The sequence below is a fragment of the Mauremys reevesii genome, linkage group 25 (genome assembly GCF_016161935.1).
Source record: "Mauremys reevesii isolate NIE-2019 linkage group 25, ASM1616193v1, whole genome shotgun sequence".
NCBI lineage: Eukaryota > Metazoa > Chordata > Testudines > Geoemydidae > Mauremys > Mauremys reevesii.
This window is the reverse complement of record NC_052647.1, coordinates 3779500-3801664: the sequence shown is the minus strand read 5'-3', so window position 1 is coordinate 3801664 and position 22165 is coordinate 3779500. Positions and strand designations below refer to the sequence as shown.

General features: G+C 54.0%; 1 protein-coding gene across 1 annotated transcript; it reads left to right on the top strand.

The window, feature by feature from the left end:
- Window positions 1-402: 402 nt before the first annotated feature.
- Window positions 403-21392, top strand: LOC120391212 (macrophage mannose receptor 1-like; the record flags this gene model as incomplete). Its single annotated transcript, XM_039514684.1, has 7 exons — window positions 403-429; window positions 4724-4806; window positions 4894-5023; window positions 11735-11825; window positions 13637-13821; window positions 17410-17516; window positions 20897-21392. Coding segments are annotated over 7 exons (771 nt in total), but the record flags the coding sequence as incomplete, so codon positions are not given.
- Window positions 21393-22165: the final 773 nt, after the last annotated feature.

Here is a 22165-nt window from a genome sequence, read left to right as displayed (position 1 = left end):
ACAGAGACCAACACCTAGAAAATCTCCACCAAGCATTCTCAAGACTACAGTACCCACACGAGGAAATAAGGAAACAGATCAACAGAGCCAGACGTGTACCCAGAAGCCTCCTACTGGAAGACAAACCCAAGAAAGAAACCAACAGGACTCCACTGGCCATCACATATAGTCTCCAGCTAAAACCCCTACAACGCATCATCAGGGATCTACAACCCATCCTGGACAATGATCCCACACTTTCACAGGCCTTGGGTGGCAGACCAGTCCTCGCCCACAGACAACCTGCCAACCTGAAACATATTCTCACCAGCAACTGCACACCGCACCATAGTAACTCTAGCTCAGGAACCAATCCATGCAACAAACCTCGATGCCAACTCTGCCCACATATCTACACCAGCAACACCATCACAGGACCAAACCAGATCAGCCACAACATCACCGGTTCATTCACCTGCACTTCAACCAATGTAATATATGCCATCATATGCCAGCAATGCCTCTCTGCTATGTACATCGGCCAAACTGGACAGTCTCTAAGGAAAAGGATAAATGGACACAAATCAGACATTAGGAATGGCAATATACAAAAACCTGTAGGAGAACACTTCAACCTCCCTGGCCACACAATAGCAGATCTTAAGGTGGCCATCCTACAGCAAAAAAAAATTAGGACCAGACTTCAAAGAGAAACTGCTGAGCTCCAGTTCATCTGCAAATTTGACACCATCAGCTCAGGACTAAACAAAGACTGTGAATGGCTTGCCAATTACAGAACCAGTTTCTCCTCCCTTGGTTTTCACACTTCAACTGCTAGAACAGGGCCTCATCCTCCCTGATTGATCTAACCTCGTTATCTCTAGCTTGCTTCTTGCTTGCTTATATATACCTGCCCCAGGAAATTTCCACCACTTGCATCCGAAGAAGTGGGTATTCCCTCTACTCTGGGCAACAAGCAGGAATGGAGGGGAGCTGGACCTGAAGCCTCTCTTAAAGGGCCTCCCACCATACCATGAGCTGCTCCCATTTGCAGTAGATTTGCTGGTCGTTTGTAGCTGGGAGCTGCCAATCAATCCTTATGCTGAATCCCATGGCATCTAGGGTTACCACCTGTCTGGTTTTCACCCGGACAGTTTGGTTTTTGGCTTCTGTGCCGGGCCTATTAAAGGTTGTCAGGTGACTGGTTTTCAGGATCTGGCAACCCTAAATGGCACCCAAACCAAAAGCCTGGTTGTCACAGGGTGAGGGAGAGGGCTAGCTTAATGGCTTGAGCATTGGCCTGCTAAACCCAGGGTTGTGAGTTCAATCTTTAAGGGGGCCATTTAGGGATGGATGTGGGGGAGTTGGGAATTGGTCTTGCTTTGAGCAGTGGGTTGGACTAGATAATCTCCTGAGGTCCCTCCCAACCATAAGATTCTACAATTAACCCTTGCCAGCCCCAGCTCCTTCTCAGCTAGGGCAGCCTCCTATCTGCAGGTGGGAGGATCCAGGAAGGGAGAGGAGCAAGTGATAGGGATGGGGCCTTGGGGAAGAGGTGAGGCAGGGGAGGTGCCATGGGGGTTCAGTTACCAGCAATTAGAAAGGTGGCAACCCTAACAGCATCCCTCAGGCTTTTGACTGATGTGGGATCCCAGCATGAAAATGGCTACACTGGGAACTCACACAGATCTAGCTGGCAGTCAGCAGCAAACACTCCATTACCAACATATTCCTCTCCATGGAGACAGGCAGTTGCTGCCATCCCCTAGCGTTACAGGCGGGCTCCTCACGCTGCACATGGCCACTCAGGACACCAGCCTGGTTGTGGCAACCTTTCCCCTCTCCTGATCCCAAGGGCATTTCTGTTTGCAGTGTCCCAGAACCAAGCAGATTGGGAGAAGATCCGAGCAGAGGTTGCAGCACTGCAGAAAACAGTAGGTGAGAGAATCACAGAGACGCTTCTGCCTCTCATCATAGTGAGAGTGAGGGACTGCGAGGTCATGGTTGTGGGCTCTGTATCTACCTGAGGCTATGGACTTGGGTGAGTTTTTTATTTGGTGTATTATGGTAGCTCCTTGGAGCCCAGTCATGGCCCAGGACCCCAGTGTGGCAGGCGCTGTACATGATTAGGTGTTTTATGGTAGCTCTGAGGAGCCCCAGCTTGTACAAACACAGACCAAAATGCTTTCAGCCTAAGCAAGTCACCTCTCAGGACCCAGGTGTCCATGGCATGGAGAGTCTGTAGCCACTGAGGGCTCTGTGGCTGTCCCCGCCCACCCAGCTGGGGCTCTCAGAACACTGCAGGGACGATGCAGAGAAGGTCTTTGACTTTCTGTGGCTTGGGCGATGCAGGGAGCCAGCCCAGATGCCCAGAACGGTCCCTTCTGGCCTTAACATCTGTGGGTGAAATCCTGCCCCCCCCAGAAGCCAGGAGGGGTTTTCCCTGTGCCCTGCCCCTCTATGAATCTCCTTTCTGCTCTGAAAGCACAGTCCCTACCTCTCCAGCTGAGCCTGGGCTACACGCAAAGGTTGTGCTCCTCGAGTTATATTGGTCCATTTAAAGCAGTACAATCCTCCTAGTGGAGATCCAGTTATCCTGGTATAAATGTACTTACACCAGCACAGCCATTCCTACACAGGGAAGGAATACACTCGACTTGTAAAAGGCACCTTCGACTCGGTATAACTGGATCTGCTGTAGGGGTTGTACTGGGATACCTAGACCAGTTTAAAAAAGAATCATATCCCTAAATGAAAGAGTTATACCAATACAAAGGCTGGGGTAGGGCAGATCTTAAGAAGAATCTCCATCAGCAGTATAGGGTCTACAACACACAGCTAAACAGTAGAGGGTACTAGAGGGCAAGGAAGATATAATAATCCCTAGCTCTTGTATACTGCTGTTCGTCAGTAGATCTCAAAGCACTTTGCAAGGAGGGCAGTATCATTATCCCCATTTGACAGATGGGGAAACTGAGGCACGGGGCAAGGAAATTACTTGCCCCAGGGCACCCAGCAGGTTAGTAGCAGAGATGGGAATTAAACTCAGATGTCCCGAGCCTCAGGCCAGTGTTCTCTCCACTGGCCGACCCTGCCTCCTTCACACATTGCTCAGTTCTGTAGGTTTGGTACCCACCCACCTCTGGTGGGGTTCTGCTGACCAGTGGCTGTCCTGAAGCGTTTTAGATGAACTCTTAGGGGCGAGCGTCGATGGTTTAATTAGCGCTGAAGCAATTAAAAACCCTTCAGAGTGATCGATTTTTAAAGAAACACGAACAGAAAATAACTTTGTTACCAATTCTCAAGTAGCTGGTTCGGTTGCCCAGGAGCCAGCACCTGGCTCAAGGGCTGCCAAAGCCCTATTTGGGGTCTTTAAGTAGGACTTAAGCAGCCTGGGACTGTCCCTCTGCAGTCGCCTAAAGGGACCAATCCTGTGTCACACTGGGCCACAGGTGGTGTGAAGGGGATGGAAATTGCCTGTGCCCTGGGCAGGGGGGAATCACAGATTGGTGTGGAGCTGGTGTCAGAGCCCTGCACCCGTCCGGCTCCCAGCCCCTGGTGTAAGGGATGGATCAGGGGCTTGGCTGAAGTGTGCTGCACCATGGTTATTCCCTGCTTCCCAGAGGAGGCAGAGCGTGAGTTAGAGCAGCCCAGAGGCTGCTCTGACTGTTGCCAGGGGCCCAGGTTCCAACCATCACAGAGGAGACTTCGAGCAGGGCCCGTGGCATCTGTAAGCGGCCCAATGTTGGGGGCTGAGCAAGAAGCTCTAAGATGACAATGCTGCACTTTGGCTGCTAACCTCCTTTCCTCCACCAATCCAGAGGCTGTCCATCTTTCGGTGTCTGGGGAGCTGGCCGTTGTGAAGGAGCTTCACAGTAAAATGCAAGAGGACATCACGGCATTACAGGAAAGAGTGGGTGAGGAGCACAGTGCCAGCTGCCGTGCCCATGCTAGGGCAGCAATCAGAGGGAGGTGGCAGCAGACACGGGCCCGCAGGGCCAGATGCTCAAGAAAGCTCTCGGCACACGGCAGCTCCCCTTGCGGGATTCTCTGTTGTTCTCAGTGAGAGCAGGGCCGGTGCAAGGATGTTTCAAGCCGTAGGCGAAACTTCCACCTTTCGCCCTCCCCTGTCCCCAAGCCCTGCGGCAGCTCCCTGCCTCCCCCACCCTGAGGCGCCCCCCCTGCAGCAGCTCCCCAGTTCTGTGGGGAAGGGAATTCCAGGGGTATTTTCAAGCAATCACCCAGACAAACTTTAACTGGCTCCATCCTGAACCTTTCCCCCACACCAGGTTATGTTTCCTGCATGCAGCCATCCCCCCACAAGCTCAGGCTGAGATCTAGACTGAGACCACACCCACTCCTTTCACCCACCACCCAGGAACAGCCCTCAGTCCCAGCTGGATTTGAGGTGGTGACACATCTATGACATTTAAGCTCCTTCCCCCTGTCCCCCAGCATGTCACACTTCAATCTTGTTATCCTGCTAGCACCCTCAGGGGCAGGGTTATTGTTCAGTTGGGGGAAACTGAGGCATAGAGAGATGCAGGGACTTGGCCAGGGCCACACAGGGAGTCAGTAGCAGAGCTGGGACTTGACCCTGGGTTTCCTGAGTCCCAGGTCAGCACCCTGCTCACCAGGCCATCCTTCCTGGCATTGGCAGAGTGCGTGGCCTGTCCCCCACCCATTCACCCCCTTAGTCTGTTCTTGTCTATTGCAGGCATTCTTGGTGAAGAACCGCACAAAGTCCCGGGTATACTGGCTGGGGCTGAGTGACAAGAAAGTGGAAAATCAATGGCTCTGGGTGGATGGCTCCCCTCTCAAACTCAGGTACGTGGGGTGAAAGGCTCCATGCCCCCCCTGCCCCATCCCTTGCTCCCCGCCGTGGTCTCCATGGGGCTTTGCTCTTCTTCACAGCTTCTGGAGCACTGGGGAGCTCAATGACTCCAGCGACGAGGACTGTGGCACCATGGCAATCGACGGGCGCTGGAACGACATAAACTGCTACTGGACAGACTACTGGATCTGCGAAAAGGCCTGGCTCTGCTAGAGCCTGGCTCGGCCGCCAGCCCACGTCCTTCCTGAGCCACGGGCTGACTGGTGGGACCAGGCCCTGCCTCCTCCAGATCAATAGTCTCCCCAAGCTGTGTTCTCTTGGTGATGCGCCCCATCGCACAACTCTTGCTGGGAGCTAGGGGTTGTTCTGTATCCCTAAGGGGATGGTATTTCTGCAGTGTGTCCTAGTGGGTAGGGCATCAGGCTGGAACACAGCACACATGGGTTCTCTTCCCTGCTTCATCCTGGGACCTTGGACAACTCCCTTCCCCATGCCTCAGTTTCCTCTTGTAAGGGCTCAGGCTGTATCACTTCTGAATTTTGGATGATTGTATGACATTGTACCATGAAATGACTGGGTCATGGAATGCCTATGTTTGTGTGGATGCCCCAGGAGGTAGCAGGGTCGGCATGTCTCTGCCAGGCCAGACACAATGGGGACGGACCAGCATGCAACATTACGTTAAACACCATGGGACTATGTGTTTCCTCTGCCTGGGAGATGCTGCTTTCTGCTCTTGTCCAAGGTGAGGGAGGCTTGGAAGTAATGGAAAGTTACCACAAGGCAGAACAAAAGAAGCAGGAGTTTGGAAAGGGACACCCAGTGGGGAGCTTTCTCGGGGACAGAGCCACCTTGCACCAGATTAAGGGCTGGGCTACACTAGAAAATCAGACTGACCCACCTATGTGGGTGAATAATCCCCCCCCCCCCCGAGCAATGTAGTTAAGCTAACCTAACACCCAGTGTGGAGGGCTCAGTCGGTGGAATAATTCTTCCATTGATTTAGCGCTACCCGTCTCGGGGAGGTGGATTTCCTCTAGTGATGGGATAACCCCTCCCGGTGCTGTATTATATGGCTGTCCAGAAACTGATAATACTGTTCAACCTTTCTTCCTGTAGTATATGATTACTCAAAAAGAACAGGAGTCCTTGTGGCACCTTAGAGACTAACAAATTTATTTGAGCATAAGCTTTCGTGGGCTACAGCCCACTTCATGGGATGCATAGAATGGAACATCTAGTGAGGAGATATATACGCATACGGAGAGCATGAAAAGGTGGGAGTTGTCTTACCAACTCTGAGAGGCCAATTAACTCCCACCTTTTCATGCTCTCTGTATGCGTATATATCTCCTCACTAGATGTTCCATTCTGTGCATCCCATGAAGTGGGCTGTAGCCCACGAAAGCTTATGCTCAAATAAATGTTAGGCCTTGGCTACACTGGCGCTTTACAGAGCTGCAACTTCCTCTCTCAGGGGTGTGAAAAAAACACCCCCCTGAGCACTGCAAGATACAGCGCTGTAAAGCGCCAGTGTAAACAGTGCTGCGGCACTGAGAGCGCGGCTCCCAGCGCCGCAAGCTAATCCCCACGGGGAGGTGGAGTACGTGCAGCGCTGGGAGAGCTCTCTCCCTGCGCCGGCGCTGCGACCACACTCACACTTCGAAGCGCTGCTGCGGCAGCCCTCCCGCAGCAGCGCTTTGACGTTTCGAGTGTAGCCAAGCTCTAAGTCTCTAAGGTGCCACAAGGACTCCTGTTCTTTTCGCGGATACAGACTAACACGGCTGCTACTCTGAAACCCGTGATTGATTATTGGCTTTTAGCAATAAACTTGACTGGTATTGATTGTTTGGTCTCTTGAATATATTTCATAACGAGCCAAAGCGTGGGCAAGCCATTGACTATACTATTTAGCATCTGCTTTTAGGCTGTTTTATACGTGTATTGTTCATTTTCGCCAATGAACTCACACAGACAAATGATCAAAGGCAAAACCACCGTCTCGCCCGTGCGGGAACGCTTTTCTCAAAGCGATTGCTCCCTAGCTGACCTTCCCATACTTGTCCTCAAAGGCAAACGGCACAACGCTTTCAAACGGCGAGGCTGCTAGACACCAAAAGCCATGCACTTACCAGGGACGCTGGTTTTATGGCTCATTACAACAGTTTTGTAACACACCGTGCTGCCCACCTCAAACCCTTTATGCATAACACTCTTCCCCTCAATTGCCCCCTTCATTTCCAGTGACCGCCCCCACCGCGTATGACCCCTTCTGCTTAACGATCTGTGCCAGCTTGGATTTTGCTCGCTCTGCTTCCTTCCCCAGAGCTGAAGAAGGGCTCTGAGTTGCACAAAAGCTTGTACCAGAAGTTGGTCCAGTCAAAGATATTAACTTCGCCCCCCCCCCCCACCCCGGTTTCTCGTTGCTTTGTGTGAGTTGTGCTCTCCTGGGCTTTACATGATTAAATATAACGAACATAAGCTGATAGACTGAACAAAGAGCATGTGTGTGTGTGTGTGTGTGTGTGTGTGTCTGTGAGCGTGTGTGTGTGTCTGTGAGTGTGTGTGTGCGTGTGTAACTGCTTCTCAACAGAGGCGGGTCCCTGAGAGGGTTAAACTGTAGGTCAGAAGCGTGGCACCTTTTGGGCGGAGTTCTGGGGGAGGCTGGTTTAAGTACAGGGGAGTCTGAAGGGTCAGCGCTGTGGCCAGAGGGGAGCAGACAGTTGGACAGCTGGGTCCAACGCTCGGCAGGGGGAGCTACAGGGAACATCTGTGCCCTGAGAGTGAGCCTGGGCACCCCAGGTTTGGGGCAGTGGCTGGTGTCTGTTCAGATTTCCGGAGCTTGAAACCCTTCGGAGATTCAGGTGCTGAGGCTTGGATTCCCCTCAGAGCAGTCCCAGTGGGTGGCCCTTTCCTCGAGCGGCAGCGCTCACCATCTGCACGTGGGTGACTTCCTCTCGCCCAGCCCTCGGGCAAGGGTGGACCCGCCTCCAAACGGATCCACCCACTTAAAAGACTTTGCTGCCTTCCAACCCTGCACTGTACACCTGGCAACCCATCGTTCAAGCTGTGCTCCGGGGGTGTGGGGTGAATGGGGCTGTTGGGGGGAGGGGGAGCTGCACTCCATGGGTAGGGAGTGAGTGGGGGAGGGGGAGCCATGCTCTGGGGACCTGGGGGTGAGTGAGGCAGTACAGGAGGGGCAACCATGCTCCAGGGGTGGGGGTGAGTGGGGCAGTACAGGGAGGGGAGCTGCACTCTGGGAGTGGGGAGGTGAGTGGAGGAGGGGAGCGGGGAGGGGGAACCATGCTCCGGTGGTTGGGGGTGTAGTGGGCAGGACAGGGCAGGAAGAGCCATGCTCTAGGGCCACGGGGTGGGGGTCAGTGGGGCAGCACGGGGCAGAGGGAGTGCTGCTCCAGGGGTGGGGGTGATTGGGACAGGATGGGGAGGAGGAGCCACGCTCCAGGGGTCAAGAGGTGAGTTGGGCAAGATGGGGAGGGGGAGCCTTGCCCCATGGTTGGGGGAGAGAGGGACAGGATGGGAAACGTGGACCGGCGCTCTGGGGTTGGGGGGTGAGTGGGAAGGACAGGGCAGGGGAATCCATGCTTCGGGGATTGGGAGGTGAGTGGGGCAGGATGAGGGAGGGGAGCCATGCTCTGGGGTTGGGGGCTGAGTGGGGTAGGGCCGGGAGGGGAGTTGCACTCTGGGGTTGGGGTGAGTGGGTGGGGCAGGATGAGGGAGAGGGAGCCACGCTCTGGGGATTGGGGCTGAGTGGGGTGGGGAAGGGAGGGGATCTGCGCGCTGGGGTTGGGGGTGAGTGGGGCAGGATGAAGGAGGGGGAGCCATGCTCTGGGGATTGGGGGCTGAGTGGGGTGGGGAAGGGAGGGGATCTGCACTCTGGGGTTGGGGGGAGTGGGGCAGGATGGGGCAGGATGAGGGAGGGGGAGCCACGCTCTGGGGATTGGGGGCTGAGTGGGGTGGGGCAGGGGAGGGGAATCTGCGTTCTGGGGTTGGGGTGAGTGGGGCAGGATGGGGCAGGATGAGGGAGGGGAACCCGAGCTCCCATGGTCGGGTGTGAGTGGGGCAGGATGGGGAAGTGGGAGCCACGCTCTGTGGGTTGGGGGCTGAGTGGAGTAAGGTGGGGGAGGGGGAGCTGCATTCTGGGGTTGGGGGTGAGTAGGGCAGGATGGGGGCGGGGAAGTTGTGGTCAGGGAGTGAATGGGGCAGGACAGGGGAGCAGCCAGTACCCCGCTCCCCCGTTCCCATGTGCTCCTCCAGGTTCCAGCAGCTTCTGCTCGTCCTGCCCCCGGTGGCGGAGGCTGCTTATTGCGATTAACTGGAGTGTCAGGGGCTAGTCAGCACTGCTGGCCAGACACTGCCAGGTTCCCTTTTCGACCGGACTTTCCGGTTGAAAACCAGACACCTGGCAACCCTTACTCAGAAAAACACGGTGTGATTGAACTGTGCCCTTCTGCCAGCTGGAGTCGGCAGCCACCAGGGCCGGGTTTAATATCCACAGCCCCCACCCAGTAATCTGGGAAAATCAAACTCTACGGGGCGCCTGTAAGAGGCAACACTTCCCCTTTCATGAGCACTGAGTCTGTGCGTGGCAGAGAACATTTAATAAAAAGGGGGAAGGAACCCGGCATTAATTGGGGGAAACACCACAGCCATGATTCAAACACATCTGACCATGAGCAAAACTCCCACCCCAGAGGACATTGGGCCGTGTCCTTTGCCTCCGTTTTTCACCATGGTGTGAAAATCCAACAAAAAAATGTCCCTTTAACACGCACTCCCCTCTCCCTCTGCCACACCCCACTCACAGCTGCTGTCCTTGGTCTGTGGAGACCCAGAGCCCAGTGGTGCCTTCACATGCGTTCACACGGGGGGGGAGGGAATTGAGCAATGCCTTCACTGCCCGCTGCTGCTGCTGCTGCTGCGTGTCGTTCACTCTGCTGCTGTTGTTCGTGTCACCGTTCACCACACTGTGCCATCTGCTCCGTCGCCGCCGGCCCTGTGCCGTCCCCTTCTGCTGCCTCCTGCCTCTCTACTGTGACCTCAGCAGGGGAACCTCACCGCTAGTGCAGGCCGAGCCGCCTCTTCCGCAGAAATGCTGCCCCACAACAGATCTAAGCAGCCCGTGGACCTGATGGAGTCTAGGTACCTCTATCTTTAAACAGGCCTGGCCCAGCCCTGTCCCTTCTCCCTCAACACTTGGCTCTGGCATCCGACCCTCTGCTTTGTGAGCTCAGTTCGGCGGAGGGGGACCCCGTCAGCCAGGGCCGGCTAAGCACAGTTCTGCTGCCCGTTCCTCTTACAATCAGGATAAAAATATTTCAGTCCCCTGTGTTCTAAAGTCATTTGTAACCCAGCACCAGCCAAAACGGATGATGTGGGCAATGGAGCTCTGTCTACCTGATACCCAGGCCGAAAGTGTGTCTATGTAAAGACCGTCTGGCCCTGAAACCTCCTCCCCACCCCCTGCAGCTCATCACTAGCTGCTTCAGACCTTGCTTCCATAATTATTAACCAGTCTAAGTTATTAACTTACCAGGATGCTTTTACTATGTAATTAACCAATTGTAGTTGGGGGTTGGACTAGATGACCTCCTGAGGTCCCTTCCAACCCTGAGATTCTATGATTCTGAGATTCTATGAAAATGGTGATACTTGGTCAATCATTGTGCTGTGACAAGTATATATAAAACTGACATACTGTTTAAATATGATTATAGAGTCCTCTAGCAAATGAAACTGTGAATTCACCCTACTGTGGCTCTCTTGGGTAATGCTAAGTGCTAATTTGGCTCCTGAGGTTTGAATATCACTGCTACAGGTTGAGGGTTTGATCCCGACAACCCTCCTGGTTATGATATCTTTAAAATTAGCCTGGGGAGAACAGTCCTGCTCTGGGATGATGGACCAGATGGGACCTAGCAGGGCTCTTCCCCTTTTGAAGGTGTGACTCACTCAGGGTCACCACCGCCCCGCGCAGGAGGTAGGGTGATGGGCGGTGCTCTGACATTGCCCACGCAGGCCGCACCATGGGACTACTAGAGTCATGCGTGTATAAGCCACTGCCTTATGGGGCAGGAAGCCCAGCGGGAGATAACAGCAGAGCACACGGGGCACCCACCCAGTCCTCTACCCTTGGCCCCAGAGGGGAAGACGCCTGCATGACTGAGAGATCCGAGGGGACCCAGAGCAGATGCCCAACGCACCTGGAGAACCTCAGTGGGACCAGGAGGACCCAGGAACATAGGCTGGGGTCTGTCCCCTCTCTGTGGTGAGACAAACCAGCTCCTTTGCTGGCTGATGAGGAACCTGCTGCTCCGTGTGTTGCTCATTTCCTGGGGATGGCAGTTGGGTTCCTTCCCTTTTTGCTCCTTTGTGGTGCTGGAAGAAAGTTCAAAAAGCAGTTTGTTTTTTTCCTCTTTTCAAAACCAGATCAGAAATGGGGGTCTCACCTACCCTGCCATCCCTAGAAGCCCCAAGGGTTAGTGGGGAGCTGGCAGGACTGACAGGGTCACAACTGGGGAAACTTCACTGCCTGGCAAGTGACGTGATTATTTTCCTCCAAAGGTTTGGAAACTATTTGACCCAACAACTGCTCCCATTTACACCAGTGTAAATCCTGAGTCACACTGTTGCCTTCAGGCTAGATTTACAATGGTGTAACTGGGAGCAGAGTTTGTCCCTTTGGCTTCATCCTTTTCATTTTTGTGGGTGCACATTTAACTCAAATGCCTGAGACACAGTGGGGAGAAAAGCTCTTTTAGCTAAAGATGCTACACACCGATCCCTGCCCCTTTAATTATTGTCAGGCTTGATTGAAAGTGTGTCCCATTCAGTGCTGGGGGTGGGGTAAAATCTAGGGTGTGGCCAGGACAGGATTATCAGAGCCATTTCCCCCCCTTCCAGATCCCCCCTCTCACAAACCGGCAGCTGGTGATTCCTACCCTGATCATCGTGGCCATCAAACTGCTCCTGATGACCCTGGTCCTCCTCGACCGTGAGTAGCCACCATGACCTAGACCCCCTACCCCCACCAGAGCTGGTCTGGTGAGAGCTAGGCACCTTCTGAGACAGCATGGACTAGTAGAGACAGGCTGGGACTAAGCCCTAGGAGACCAGGGTTCTATTCCACCTCTGTGACCTTAGGCAAGTCACAGCAATGCCCTGTGCCTCAGTTTCCCCATCTATAAAATGGTGCTCATGAGCCTGACCCCCTTCACAAAGTGCTTTGTATGCTGTACTGATGAGAAGGGGGAGGCATTATTATTAAGGTTTGAGATTCTCCCCTCCCCAAATCCTGCTCATCCCTGCCCCAAGGAGATGAGAGCCCCAATGGGCTGGGGGAGCACCTCGCTGGGATTTGACAGAGTTGACAGACCGGACTGAGAAGCTGCCAACCCACCCACTGGGAGAGGCGGGTGATGTCCCTGAGGCTCACGCTGGGGCTCTGCTCAGTTTCTTAGATGGTCCCATCTTCAGACATGGCCAGGGACCCCAGCCCCACAACCAAGAGGGGCTCGGCAGGTAAGGTCAGGGGTAAATGGGAGGAGCTCGCTGGGCTCCTCTTGAATGTTCTTAGTTTTCCTTTCCTTAATGTCCCAGCCCGCAGCCTGAGAACAGGGATGGCACCACATGGGGCGTAGGGAGGGGGATGAGCACCCAGCAGGGACAGGGGTCAGGGGTGCTGCAGTGTCTCCTTCCAGTTTAGGAATGTAGGGATCAGGGGTGGTTCAGCCTGCAGATGAGGTGGGGGAGAAAGATGCTGGAAAGTCTTGATCTGGTTTAGGGTTGCAGGGAGGTGGGGATCAGGCACTAGGCAGGGTTGGGGTGCTGCAGCATCACCCTCTGGAGTGCAGGGAGGTGCGGTGATCAGCACCCTGCGGAGGTGGGGGGGTGTATCCTATCAATGGCCCTGAGACTAACACAGGCCGTGCTCAAGCAGCAAAGAATCCTGTGGCACCTTATAGACTAACAGACGTTTTGGAGCATGAGCTTTCGTGGGTGAATACCCACTTGGTCGGATGCAAGTCAGGCCATGCTCAGTTTCACAGGCCACCCCTTCTCCCACCAAGCCAGGAGACCCTGGCCCCACAACCCAGAGGAGCACAGCAGGTGAGAGCAGAGTGGGGAGAATCCAAATGCAGTGTCACATTCTAGCTGGGGTGGGGGGTCCCCCCTAGTTGGGGTGTGGGGCTGCAGAATCCCCCATTAGTGCCAGGGGTGGGGGCTGGAACCTGGGAATGGGGCCCTGCCACTCGCCCTGTGAGAGCAGAGCCCATAAGGATGGATGGAGGGGCTGCCTGTGCCCCACGTCTCCGCCTGTAGCTTCTGCTTTCACTTGTGGCTTAGGTTTCCTGTGGAATACCCACACCTGCTGTGGTCTGGCCTGTGCTCTGTGTCTGCGGGGGGAAGGATTGGCCCCTCAGCAGTGCGTGTGGGGAGGGATCGGTTGCTGTCCGGCACGTGGGGAGGGTGAGATCGGGCTCTCGTCGGCGCATGGTGGGGGGTTAGTCCCTCATTGGCACGTTGGGTGGGGGGATTGGCCCGTCATCGCCATGTGGTGGGGAGGGATGAGCCCCTCGTCGGCACCTGGCGTGGCAGGGTTCGGCCCCCCCATCAGCACGTGAGGGGGAGGGATCTGCCCTTTGTCAGTACATGGGGTCGGGGGATCGGCCCCTTGTTGGCACGTGAGATGAGGTGGATAGGCTCCTGATCGGCGCGTGTGAGGGAGGGATCGGCGGCACATGGGGTAGAGGGATCAGCCCCTCATCGGCATGTGAGAGAGGGGATTGGCCCCTCATTGGCGAGTAACGGGGGAGGGGCTCACAGCTGTGTTCTCTGCGGCAGGTGTTCCCTGGTGCCAGTCGGGCTGGGACCAGGACCAAGGGAGGTGCTACCTTCTCTCCCAGGCTAACCAGACCTGGGAGGCAGCGAGAAACTCCTGCTTAGCCCAGAATGCTGATCTGGTGGTGATCAACGACCAAAGGGAGCAGGTACGAACACTCAGCCCATCCTCTCCCTGGGGTGTAATGACCCCTGGGCAGAGAGCTGGCATGAGGCTTTGGCGCTGTTTGGGCCTGACGGGAAAAAAGGAACAGTGGGAGTTCCTGGTGCAGGGCTGGAGCAGGACTCCAGGTCTCCAACAGTGACAAGGGCTAGCCCTGCCCCACCCCCGGGGTGAATTTTGCCCAACGGGGGCAGGAGGGACTTGGGGCAGCAGCACAGAGAAGGGACGGTGAGGAGCAAATGGTGGGGAGGTTTGAGGAGGGCTCAGAAAGCAGAGCTGCTTGGCAGATAAGAGAGGAGGTTTCCGGGCAGGGTAGTCAGACTCCCTGGGGTGCTGGGAACACGAAACTATCTTGCCAGAGGTGGATTCCCACCAGACTGCAGAGCCCAGGGGTGTCTGCTGGGAGAGAAGAGCCAGGACTTGACTGTAGTGCCACAGGTAATGATTTTAATTTTTCCAGGTGGGTGCCCCACCTCGATCCTGCTTCAACTCCACCCCTTCCCCCAAGGCCCTGCCTTTCTCCCCGCCTATTCTCATCCCTGCCCCACCCCTTCCCCCAAGACCCCGCCCTTGCCCCGCCTCATCCCACCCCTGCTCTGCCCCCTCCCCTAACCACCTCCCACTGGCTGCCAAACAGTTGATCAGCAGCAGGGTGGCCAAACAACTGATGGATGGGTGGCTGGTGGGTGCTTAGCACCCACTGTTTTTTCCCCATGGATGCTTCAGCCCCAGAGCACCCACAGAGTCGGCACCTGTAGTAGTGAATGTATTTCTTTGGTCAGTGATTTCCAGCGCCAGGAATGGGCCAGCACCTTGGCTGGTGCACAGCAGCTGTTATCCATATGATCCCGGTTGACATCAGCTGGGGATCCAGCCCAAAGATCCTGCAACAGGAACTTGGGTGACAATTCTGCTGAGGCTTGAACCAGAACAGGCCCTGGCTGGCTCTGCTGGGCGTATGAGAGGGAAAAGCAGGAATGGCTTAGGTTAGTCCCTGCAGCCAGCAGCTCTGGCTCTGATACCCATAGGGATGAGGGAGCCCATCTGGGAGCAGGTTTTTTACAGTCACTTTCAAAGTGTAACGGCCCTTTGGAAAGGGGAACTTGGACGGTGCATTCGTAATGCTCATCCTTATCTCCTGCTGCACCCGGTCGGAATAACTGGCCTGACAAATTTACCCTCACTGTGAACGCAGCTGTAAAAGTTTGTGAGTGTTCCTGAGATGGTACAATGACCGAGAGTAACCAGGGTTGATGGGAAAAGGTCCCAAACGAGAGACAGATGGAGTTAGTCCAAACGAAAGAGCCTCCTGCTGTAACTCACCGACTGGGTTCAGATCACGACTGGCAAACAAGAAATGTGTGGAACCAGAAAGGAGTGAATCCAGTGCTGGAGATTAAACCTACTTGGTGGTCAAAGGAATGAGGGGATGGATTGTTCCACCCATTGCTCCCTTTTGGGGACCTGAAAGAGACTTTGGGGAGAAAATTAGGCTTCTAGAACGAGCTTCACCATCATGGTTCTCCCCTCCCCCACATCTTTTGGGACCTGAGACCTTTGTCATCCTGAGCCTGAGACATCCTGACCAGATGGGACTGGAGAAAAGGACCCAGATGATGTCGCCTCTACCGGCTCCAGCTAATCCCAACCACCAGCTGGGATGAAACAGGTCGGACTGTAACAACAGCCACTCCAGCCTGTCTCAGCAGCAGGATGGTTGTTACCAGCTCTGAAACCATCTAAGAGACAGTGCCGGGTTTACAATCGCGCCGGGCCCACACTTAGAAGGGGCCATGGCACCCGGACTGTGGCCCTGCTATCACGGACTCACAGGTTGTGCCCTCTCTTGGTCCCGTGGAGTCCCTGGGGGGAATCCCCTTCAGTGTGACAGCCCTTCTCGGGGGTCCAGTCTCTCTCAGGGATTAAACCTCTCCAGCTCCTGGAACTGCACATCTCTGAGCCTTAGCACACTTGTTTCTCACCGTGGGCCCCCTCAAGGAGTCCACGTGCTCTGGACCCCCAGGGCCTCCACTCCCAGAGGGAATAATGCAACCCTGTTCTCTAGACTGGAGCGACTCTCAGCCAGCGTAAAACAGGAGGGTTTATTGAGTGTCTGAACACGGCATAGGAAACACTCAGGGCCCTCGGGCCTGGCCTCCCTCAGCACAGCACATCCCAGTCTCCCCTGCATCCAGGTGGGCTCTGCCTGCTCTCTCTCTCCAGCCCAGAGCTCCCCTGCTTCCCAGCTGGGCATCCGATATCCCCGGCCCCAAGCCTCGGCTCTGTCCATTGTCTTCTCTCCAGGTAAGCAGGGTTGCCTGGGCCTCCTCTCATCTCCTGTCCTCTGGCTGGAACCAGCTGGTCAGGTCACAGGGTCCTCTCTTCATAGCCCGTTGTCCTCCCACTGGCCAGAACTGGCTGCGACTTCTGAGCTGGGCCTCCTGGTGACCACAACCCCAGGTCACCAGTCGCTGGGATGTCCATTCTCCAGGCCATTGGCCGGGGTCCCAAGTTCAGTCGCCGGTCCTCTGTAACAACAAACTCCCTCTCCCCTCACCTCGTTAAACCAGTAACACCCAGGGAAACTGAGTCCCACTCGCTCTGCATGCAAACCATGGAAAAAACAAGAAACCTCCCACTTCATCACACCTGCCCCCTCTGTTCCGCCCACGCTTTGCGCCAACGCCCCATCCCCACCCGGCCTCTCACCGAGGCCCTGCCTGCCGCTGACTCTGCTCCCTCCCAACCGTGCGAGCGGTGTGGGGGGCCTTGGAGGGGAAGAGGCTGAGCAGGGGTGGGGCCTTGCAGCCAAGCGTGAGCGGAGCAGGGGGCAGGGCCACAGTCCGGGAGCCAGGGCTCACAAATGATTAATCTGGCCCTGCTAAGAGCCTGTCACACAAGGGGGGCGGGTTCCTTCTAAAAAATCTGCAGCTCAAGGGGATGGGCCCAAGGGAGGCTGGCGGACTGAAAGCCTGGCTCGGTGCTTTACCGTTCAAAGGGTTTCCCTGGTTTTTCCCTCTTCCCTTTGTCTTTGATCAAAGGTTAAAAAGGTTTTTAAGGGAAGCGAGCAGGCCGGGTTAGCGCTGTTTAATGTCGGCCAACGGCTGAGTTCTGCTAACACCTTAGGCCCATATATTCCAGCTAAATGAATACAACAGGCCCTCCTGGACTCCCTGTGCATTACCCTCCCCTGCTGGGTTGTGCCCGAGTTTGACTGCAGGGTTGGGATCTGTTTGGTGCGGTGTGTGGGTGATCTATGCCACAGCCCCCTCTGTCCCACTGCAGGACCCAATACCCTCCCCCCTGGTTCCAACACCATCCATCCCCCAGGCTCGGGGCCTCCTCTCCCCATCCCAGGCTGAGACCATCACCAACCCCTGCTCCTCCACTGACGTCTCTCCATCCCCCACACCCTTCCCTGGAGGGAGAGGAGAATCGGGCTCCTTGCCTCCTCCTCTGGCATATGCAGCACTGAGTGCCCAGGTCATCCCTTGGGGTAAGTTCCTGCCATGGGAGACGCCTCAGGATCTGGCCTCAGTTCTAAGCACCCAATTCTCTGTGTCATCCTCTCCAGAATTACTTGGCTATTAAAGCTCGTTCCATTCGGCACTGGATTGGCTTCACCGACCAAGGGACTGAAGGCATCTGGCGCTGGGTGGACAACACTTCTGCGGTATTTACGTAAGCATGGGGCGATCCTCTGCTCTCCCATTCCTGCCCTGGCCTTCCCCAGCTGCCCCTGCAGGTGCTTTCTACCTCAGTAGCTCCAAGACTGAGGCCAGGGATGAAGCCACTCAGGTTTGATTTCATGCCCTGAGGACTGAACGACTCGAGGCTTTATCGGTCCCCGCAGGTCACTGTTTGCAATCTGGCCCAGGTCTCTAGTGACCAAATGGCATTGCTGCTGGGTGCCCTCTGTATGAAATGAGCTTGGGTGCTTGTTGGCCATCACAGCCAATGTACCGAGGACGGAATGGGTCACAGGGACAGAGCGCCCCTCTCAGCCTACAGAGGGGTCTCTCCAAGGCTGGTCTGGTCTGAGACATTGTGGTGAGGGGAAGCTTGTGCTGCCACGGCGTGTGTGAGTAGCAGCCTCTACCCCTGCAGCAGGGCCTTCAACAGCGCAGCCCTCCCCCACTTATGCCATTAACTAGTAGTAGGTTGTGTGGAGGCCAAGAATTAATTAATATAGGTTTGAAGGGATCTTAATGTATGTTAGAAGTTAACGTGACCCTGCATGCTGTAAGGTATGTGGTACAAAGAGAATTGTGTGAAGAGTCATTACGACCTTGTGAATTGCAGTCTTGTTTTCTGTTCTAGTATTGCAGACAAATAAGATAGCGAATAGGCTTATGTATAAACAAATGCAAATGTTTATTTTCAATGTCTCCAAGATTACTAACCATTGTCTGCTAGAAAGGTATAAAGATTGTTATGAATTGTTTACTAATTGAGAGAGATCCGTCCGGGACAAGGGGTAACCCAGTTCCTGACACTCTCTCCCTCTTGTGTTCACTAGAGTATTTAATAAAGTATTTTGATTTTGCTGCACCCAAACAAAAAGCGAGAACTGAGTTTTTCTTCGACAGTTGTTATCCTCTAGTGGTCCAATCATGATGCCTGTCCTGTGAGCAGGTAATGCTGTCTCTGGCCCCACATTCATTTGGATACTTCAGAATAAAAGATCTGTCTCCTCTAGGGGGAATGTCACAAACCCTTGAGACTGGGATGCAAATTTTTCAAACCCCCCCCCCCACTCTCCATACAGAGAGTATTCAGCCTGGCATCATAGAATCATAGACTTTAAGATCAGAAGGGACCATTATGATCATCTAGTCTGACCTCCTGCACAACGCAAGCCACAGAATCTCACCCCCCACTCCTGTAACAAACCCCTAACCTATGTCTGAGCTATTGAAGTCCTCAAATCATGGTCTAAAGACATCAAGGTGCAGAGAACCTTCCAGCAAGTGACCCGTGCCCCACGCTGCAGAGGAAGGCGAAAAACCTCTAGGGCCTCTGCCAATCTGCCCTGGAGGAAAATTCCTTCCCAACCCCAAATATGGCAATTAGTTAAACCCTGAGCATGTGGGCAAGACTCACCAGCCAGACACCCAGGAAAGAATTCTCTGTAGTAACTCAGATCCCACCCCATCTAACATCCCATCACTGGCCATTGGGCATATTTACCGCTAGTAGTCAAAGGACCACCATGGGCAGCCATATTGGTCCCTCTACTTGCTTTAATCCCCGCTAGCACTGGATTAAAGTAATGGAATGGGTGTGACAGGTTTGGTCACAGAAACCCCCTTGGGACGGTCACCTGATATGCTGAGACTACCTCTGAGCCCATTTTCTCTGTAAGGCTGGGCCTCCAGAACCCTGCATTGTTCAGACAGACATGCCAGTCTGCTCCAACACAGGCCCAGGGTCTGAAACACACGCCACAAAAATGCAGACTTAACTGAAAACAGTTTAAGAAGAGCCCCTGTCTCCAGCACCCAGACATCCAGCTCCCAATGAGATCCAAACCCCAGATGAATCCGTTTTACTCTGTATAAAGTGTATACAGGGTAAACTCATAAATTGTCCACCTTTATAACTCTGATAGTGAGATATGCACAGCTGTTTGCTCCCTCAGGTATGAATTAATAAGCAAAAGTGATTTTCTTAAGTATAAAAAGTAGGATTTAAGTGGTTCCAAGTAATAACCGACAGAACAAAGGAAGTTACCAAACAAAATAAAACAAAACACGCAAGTCTAAGCCTAAGACAAAAAGAAACCGAGTACAGATAAAATGTCACCCTCAGAGATGTTCCAATAAGTTTCTTTCACAGACTGGACTCCTTCCTAGTCTGGGCTAATCCTTTCCCCTGGTACAGTTCTTGTTAGCTCCAGCTCAGGTGGTAACTAGGCGATTTCTCATGACTGGAAACTCCTTTGTTCTGTTCCACTCCCTTATATAGCTTTGGCACATGGCAGGAATCTTTTGTCTCTGTGGGCTGGTCTACACTAGGGGGGGTATCGATCTAAGATACGCAACTTCAGCTATGTGAATAGCGTAGCTGAAGTCGAAGTATCTTAGATCAATTTACCTCGGGTCCTCACAGCGCGGGATCGACGTCCGCGGCTCCCCATGTTGACTCCGCTACCGCCGCTCGCTCCGGTGGAGTTCCGGAGTCGACGGGAGTGCGTTCAGGGATCGATATATCGTGTCTAGATAAGACGCAATATATCGATCCCTGAAAAATCGATCGCTACCCGCCGATACGGCGGGTGGTCTGGACGTACCCTCTGGGACCCTAGACCTCCTTCCAAATGGAAAAGCCCCAGGGTTAAGATGGATGCCAGTACCAGGTGACATGGACACATGTCCTGTGAGACCCCAAGCCTTCATTCTGCCTGGCCTGACTCACAGGAAGGCTTGGAAGTAAACAGAGCCAATTGTCCTAGTCAATGGAAGCCATCAAGATTCCAAACCACCATTAATGGCCCACACTTTGCATAATTACAATAGGACCTCAGAGTTATATTTCATATTTCTAGTTTCAGGTACAAGAATGATACATTTATACAAATAGGATGACCACACTCAGTAGGTTATAAGCTTTGTAATGATACCTTACAAGAGACATTTTGCATGAAGCATATTCCAGTTACATTATATTCACGCTCATTAGCATATTTTCATTAAATCATATGGGTGCAATGTCACAATGGGCCCAATATTCCCTTGCTTTAGGGCCATTTACACTGCTCTGGCAGCATCAAGGGATTTTGAAGGAGCCTTAATCTCCTCCCTGACCCTCGCCCAGGCTATAACCTTCATAAAGAGGCTGGAGAAGAGCTGGCACAACAGCCCCTGGGGCAGGGGCTGGAGCCCTGCTGGGCTCTGGCTGTTCTAAGCTTCCCAGAACCCCTACCAGGGCCTGAGCATAAGTTAAATGAACCCCAAGGCTGCTCTAGTTACACTGAAGGTGGGGCCCAGCTTACTGGGGGTGTATCTCCTCTGGGACGGGGAGTCCGCGGGTTAAGAGCTCCTCTCTCTCTTCTCGTTCAGGAACTGGAATGAAGGGGAGCCCAATAACCTGTTCACGAGCAAAAATGGTGATGAGAACTGCGCCCACCTGTTGGACAACGGCCTGTGGAATGATGGACCCTGTAGTTTCGCTTACAGGTGGATCTGTGAAAGAGCCGCCACTGTGTAAACAGCCCCCTCTCCCCTCGGCTCTGAACACAGGCTGAAATTCATCCCTCCGCCAGGAGGCCTGGGCACAGCTCATGGCCTATGCATCAGCCCGTTGTGCTCTTGTGCTGACCTGTTGCCCAGGGTTGAATCCTAGCTCTGCCTGAGGTATCCTGGCTCCTCTGCCCATTTGCTGCTCCCAGTGAAAACACCTTCCCCCTGCATTTCCCGGTGCCTGGGTCGGGCCCCCTGTGACATTCCCCTGGTGTTATCTGGTTCAGTGATCTGCTAGGTCACTCCTATCCTTGACTCTGGGAGCCAGCCTTACCCTGCTCTGCTGTAAGAATCCCCATTCCTGGGCTGTTCATGCACAGCCTCCAGCATGTAAGCTGCTTGGATTTCACAACCAAATGACACTAGCCAATATCTCCAGTCCCAGACACAGCCCTAGGAACCTCCCTCTTGCAGCGTCCAGTTATGCCTGCTGAATGCTGCAAGCTTATATGAGTTTGTCAATTTAATAAAGAAATTGATCTGTACCAGGCTTGTTATCCCAAGGGGAGTCTCTGACAGGCTTCAAACCAAACGCACTGCTTCAGGTCAAATAAATGAACAAATTTATTAACTACACCGATAGATTTTAAGTGATTATAAGTCAAAGCATAACAAGTCGGATTTGGTCAAATGAAACAAAAGCAAAACACATTCTAAGCTGATCTTAACACTTCCGGTGCCCTTACAAACTTAGATGCTTCTCACCACAGGCTGGCTGGTTGCCCTTCGGCCAGGCTCTCCCCTTCGATCAGCGCTTCAGTCACTTGGTGGCAATGTCTGTAGATGGAGGTGGAAGAGAGGGGAAGAGCATGACAAAGTATCTCCCTTGTCTCATGTTCTTTCTTTCCTCTTGGCTTTGCCTCCCTCCCACCCACCCTCCGAGTCAGGTGAGCATTACCTCATCGCAGTCCCAAACTGACCAAAGGAAGGGGGGTGACTCACTCAAGAGTCCAACAGATTCTTTGAGGTTGCCTAGGCCAGTGTCCTTTGTTCCTCTGAGGCTGGGCTGGGCTGGGTTGAGCTGAATAAATTTGACCCTGGTGAAAGGTTGGGGTCCTGCTGGAGTGTTCAGCCGGGTCTCCAGTTCCT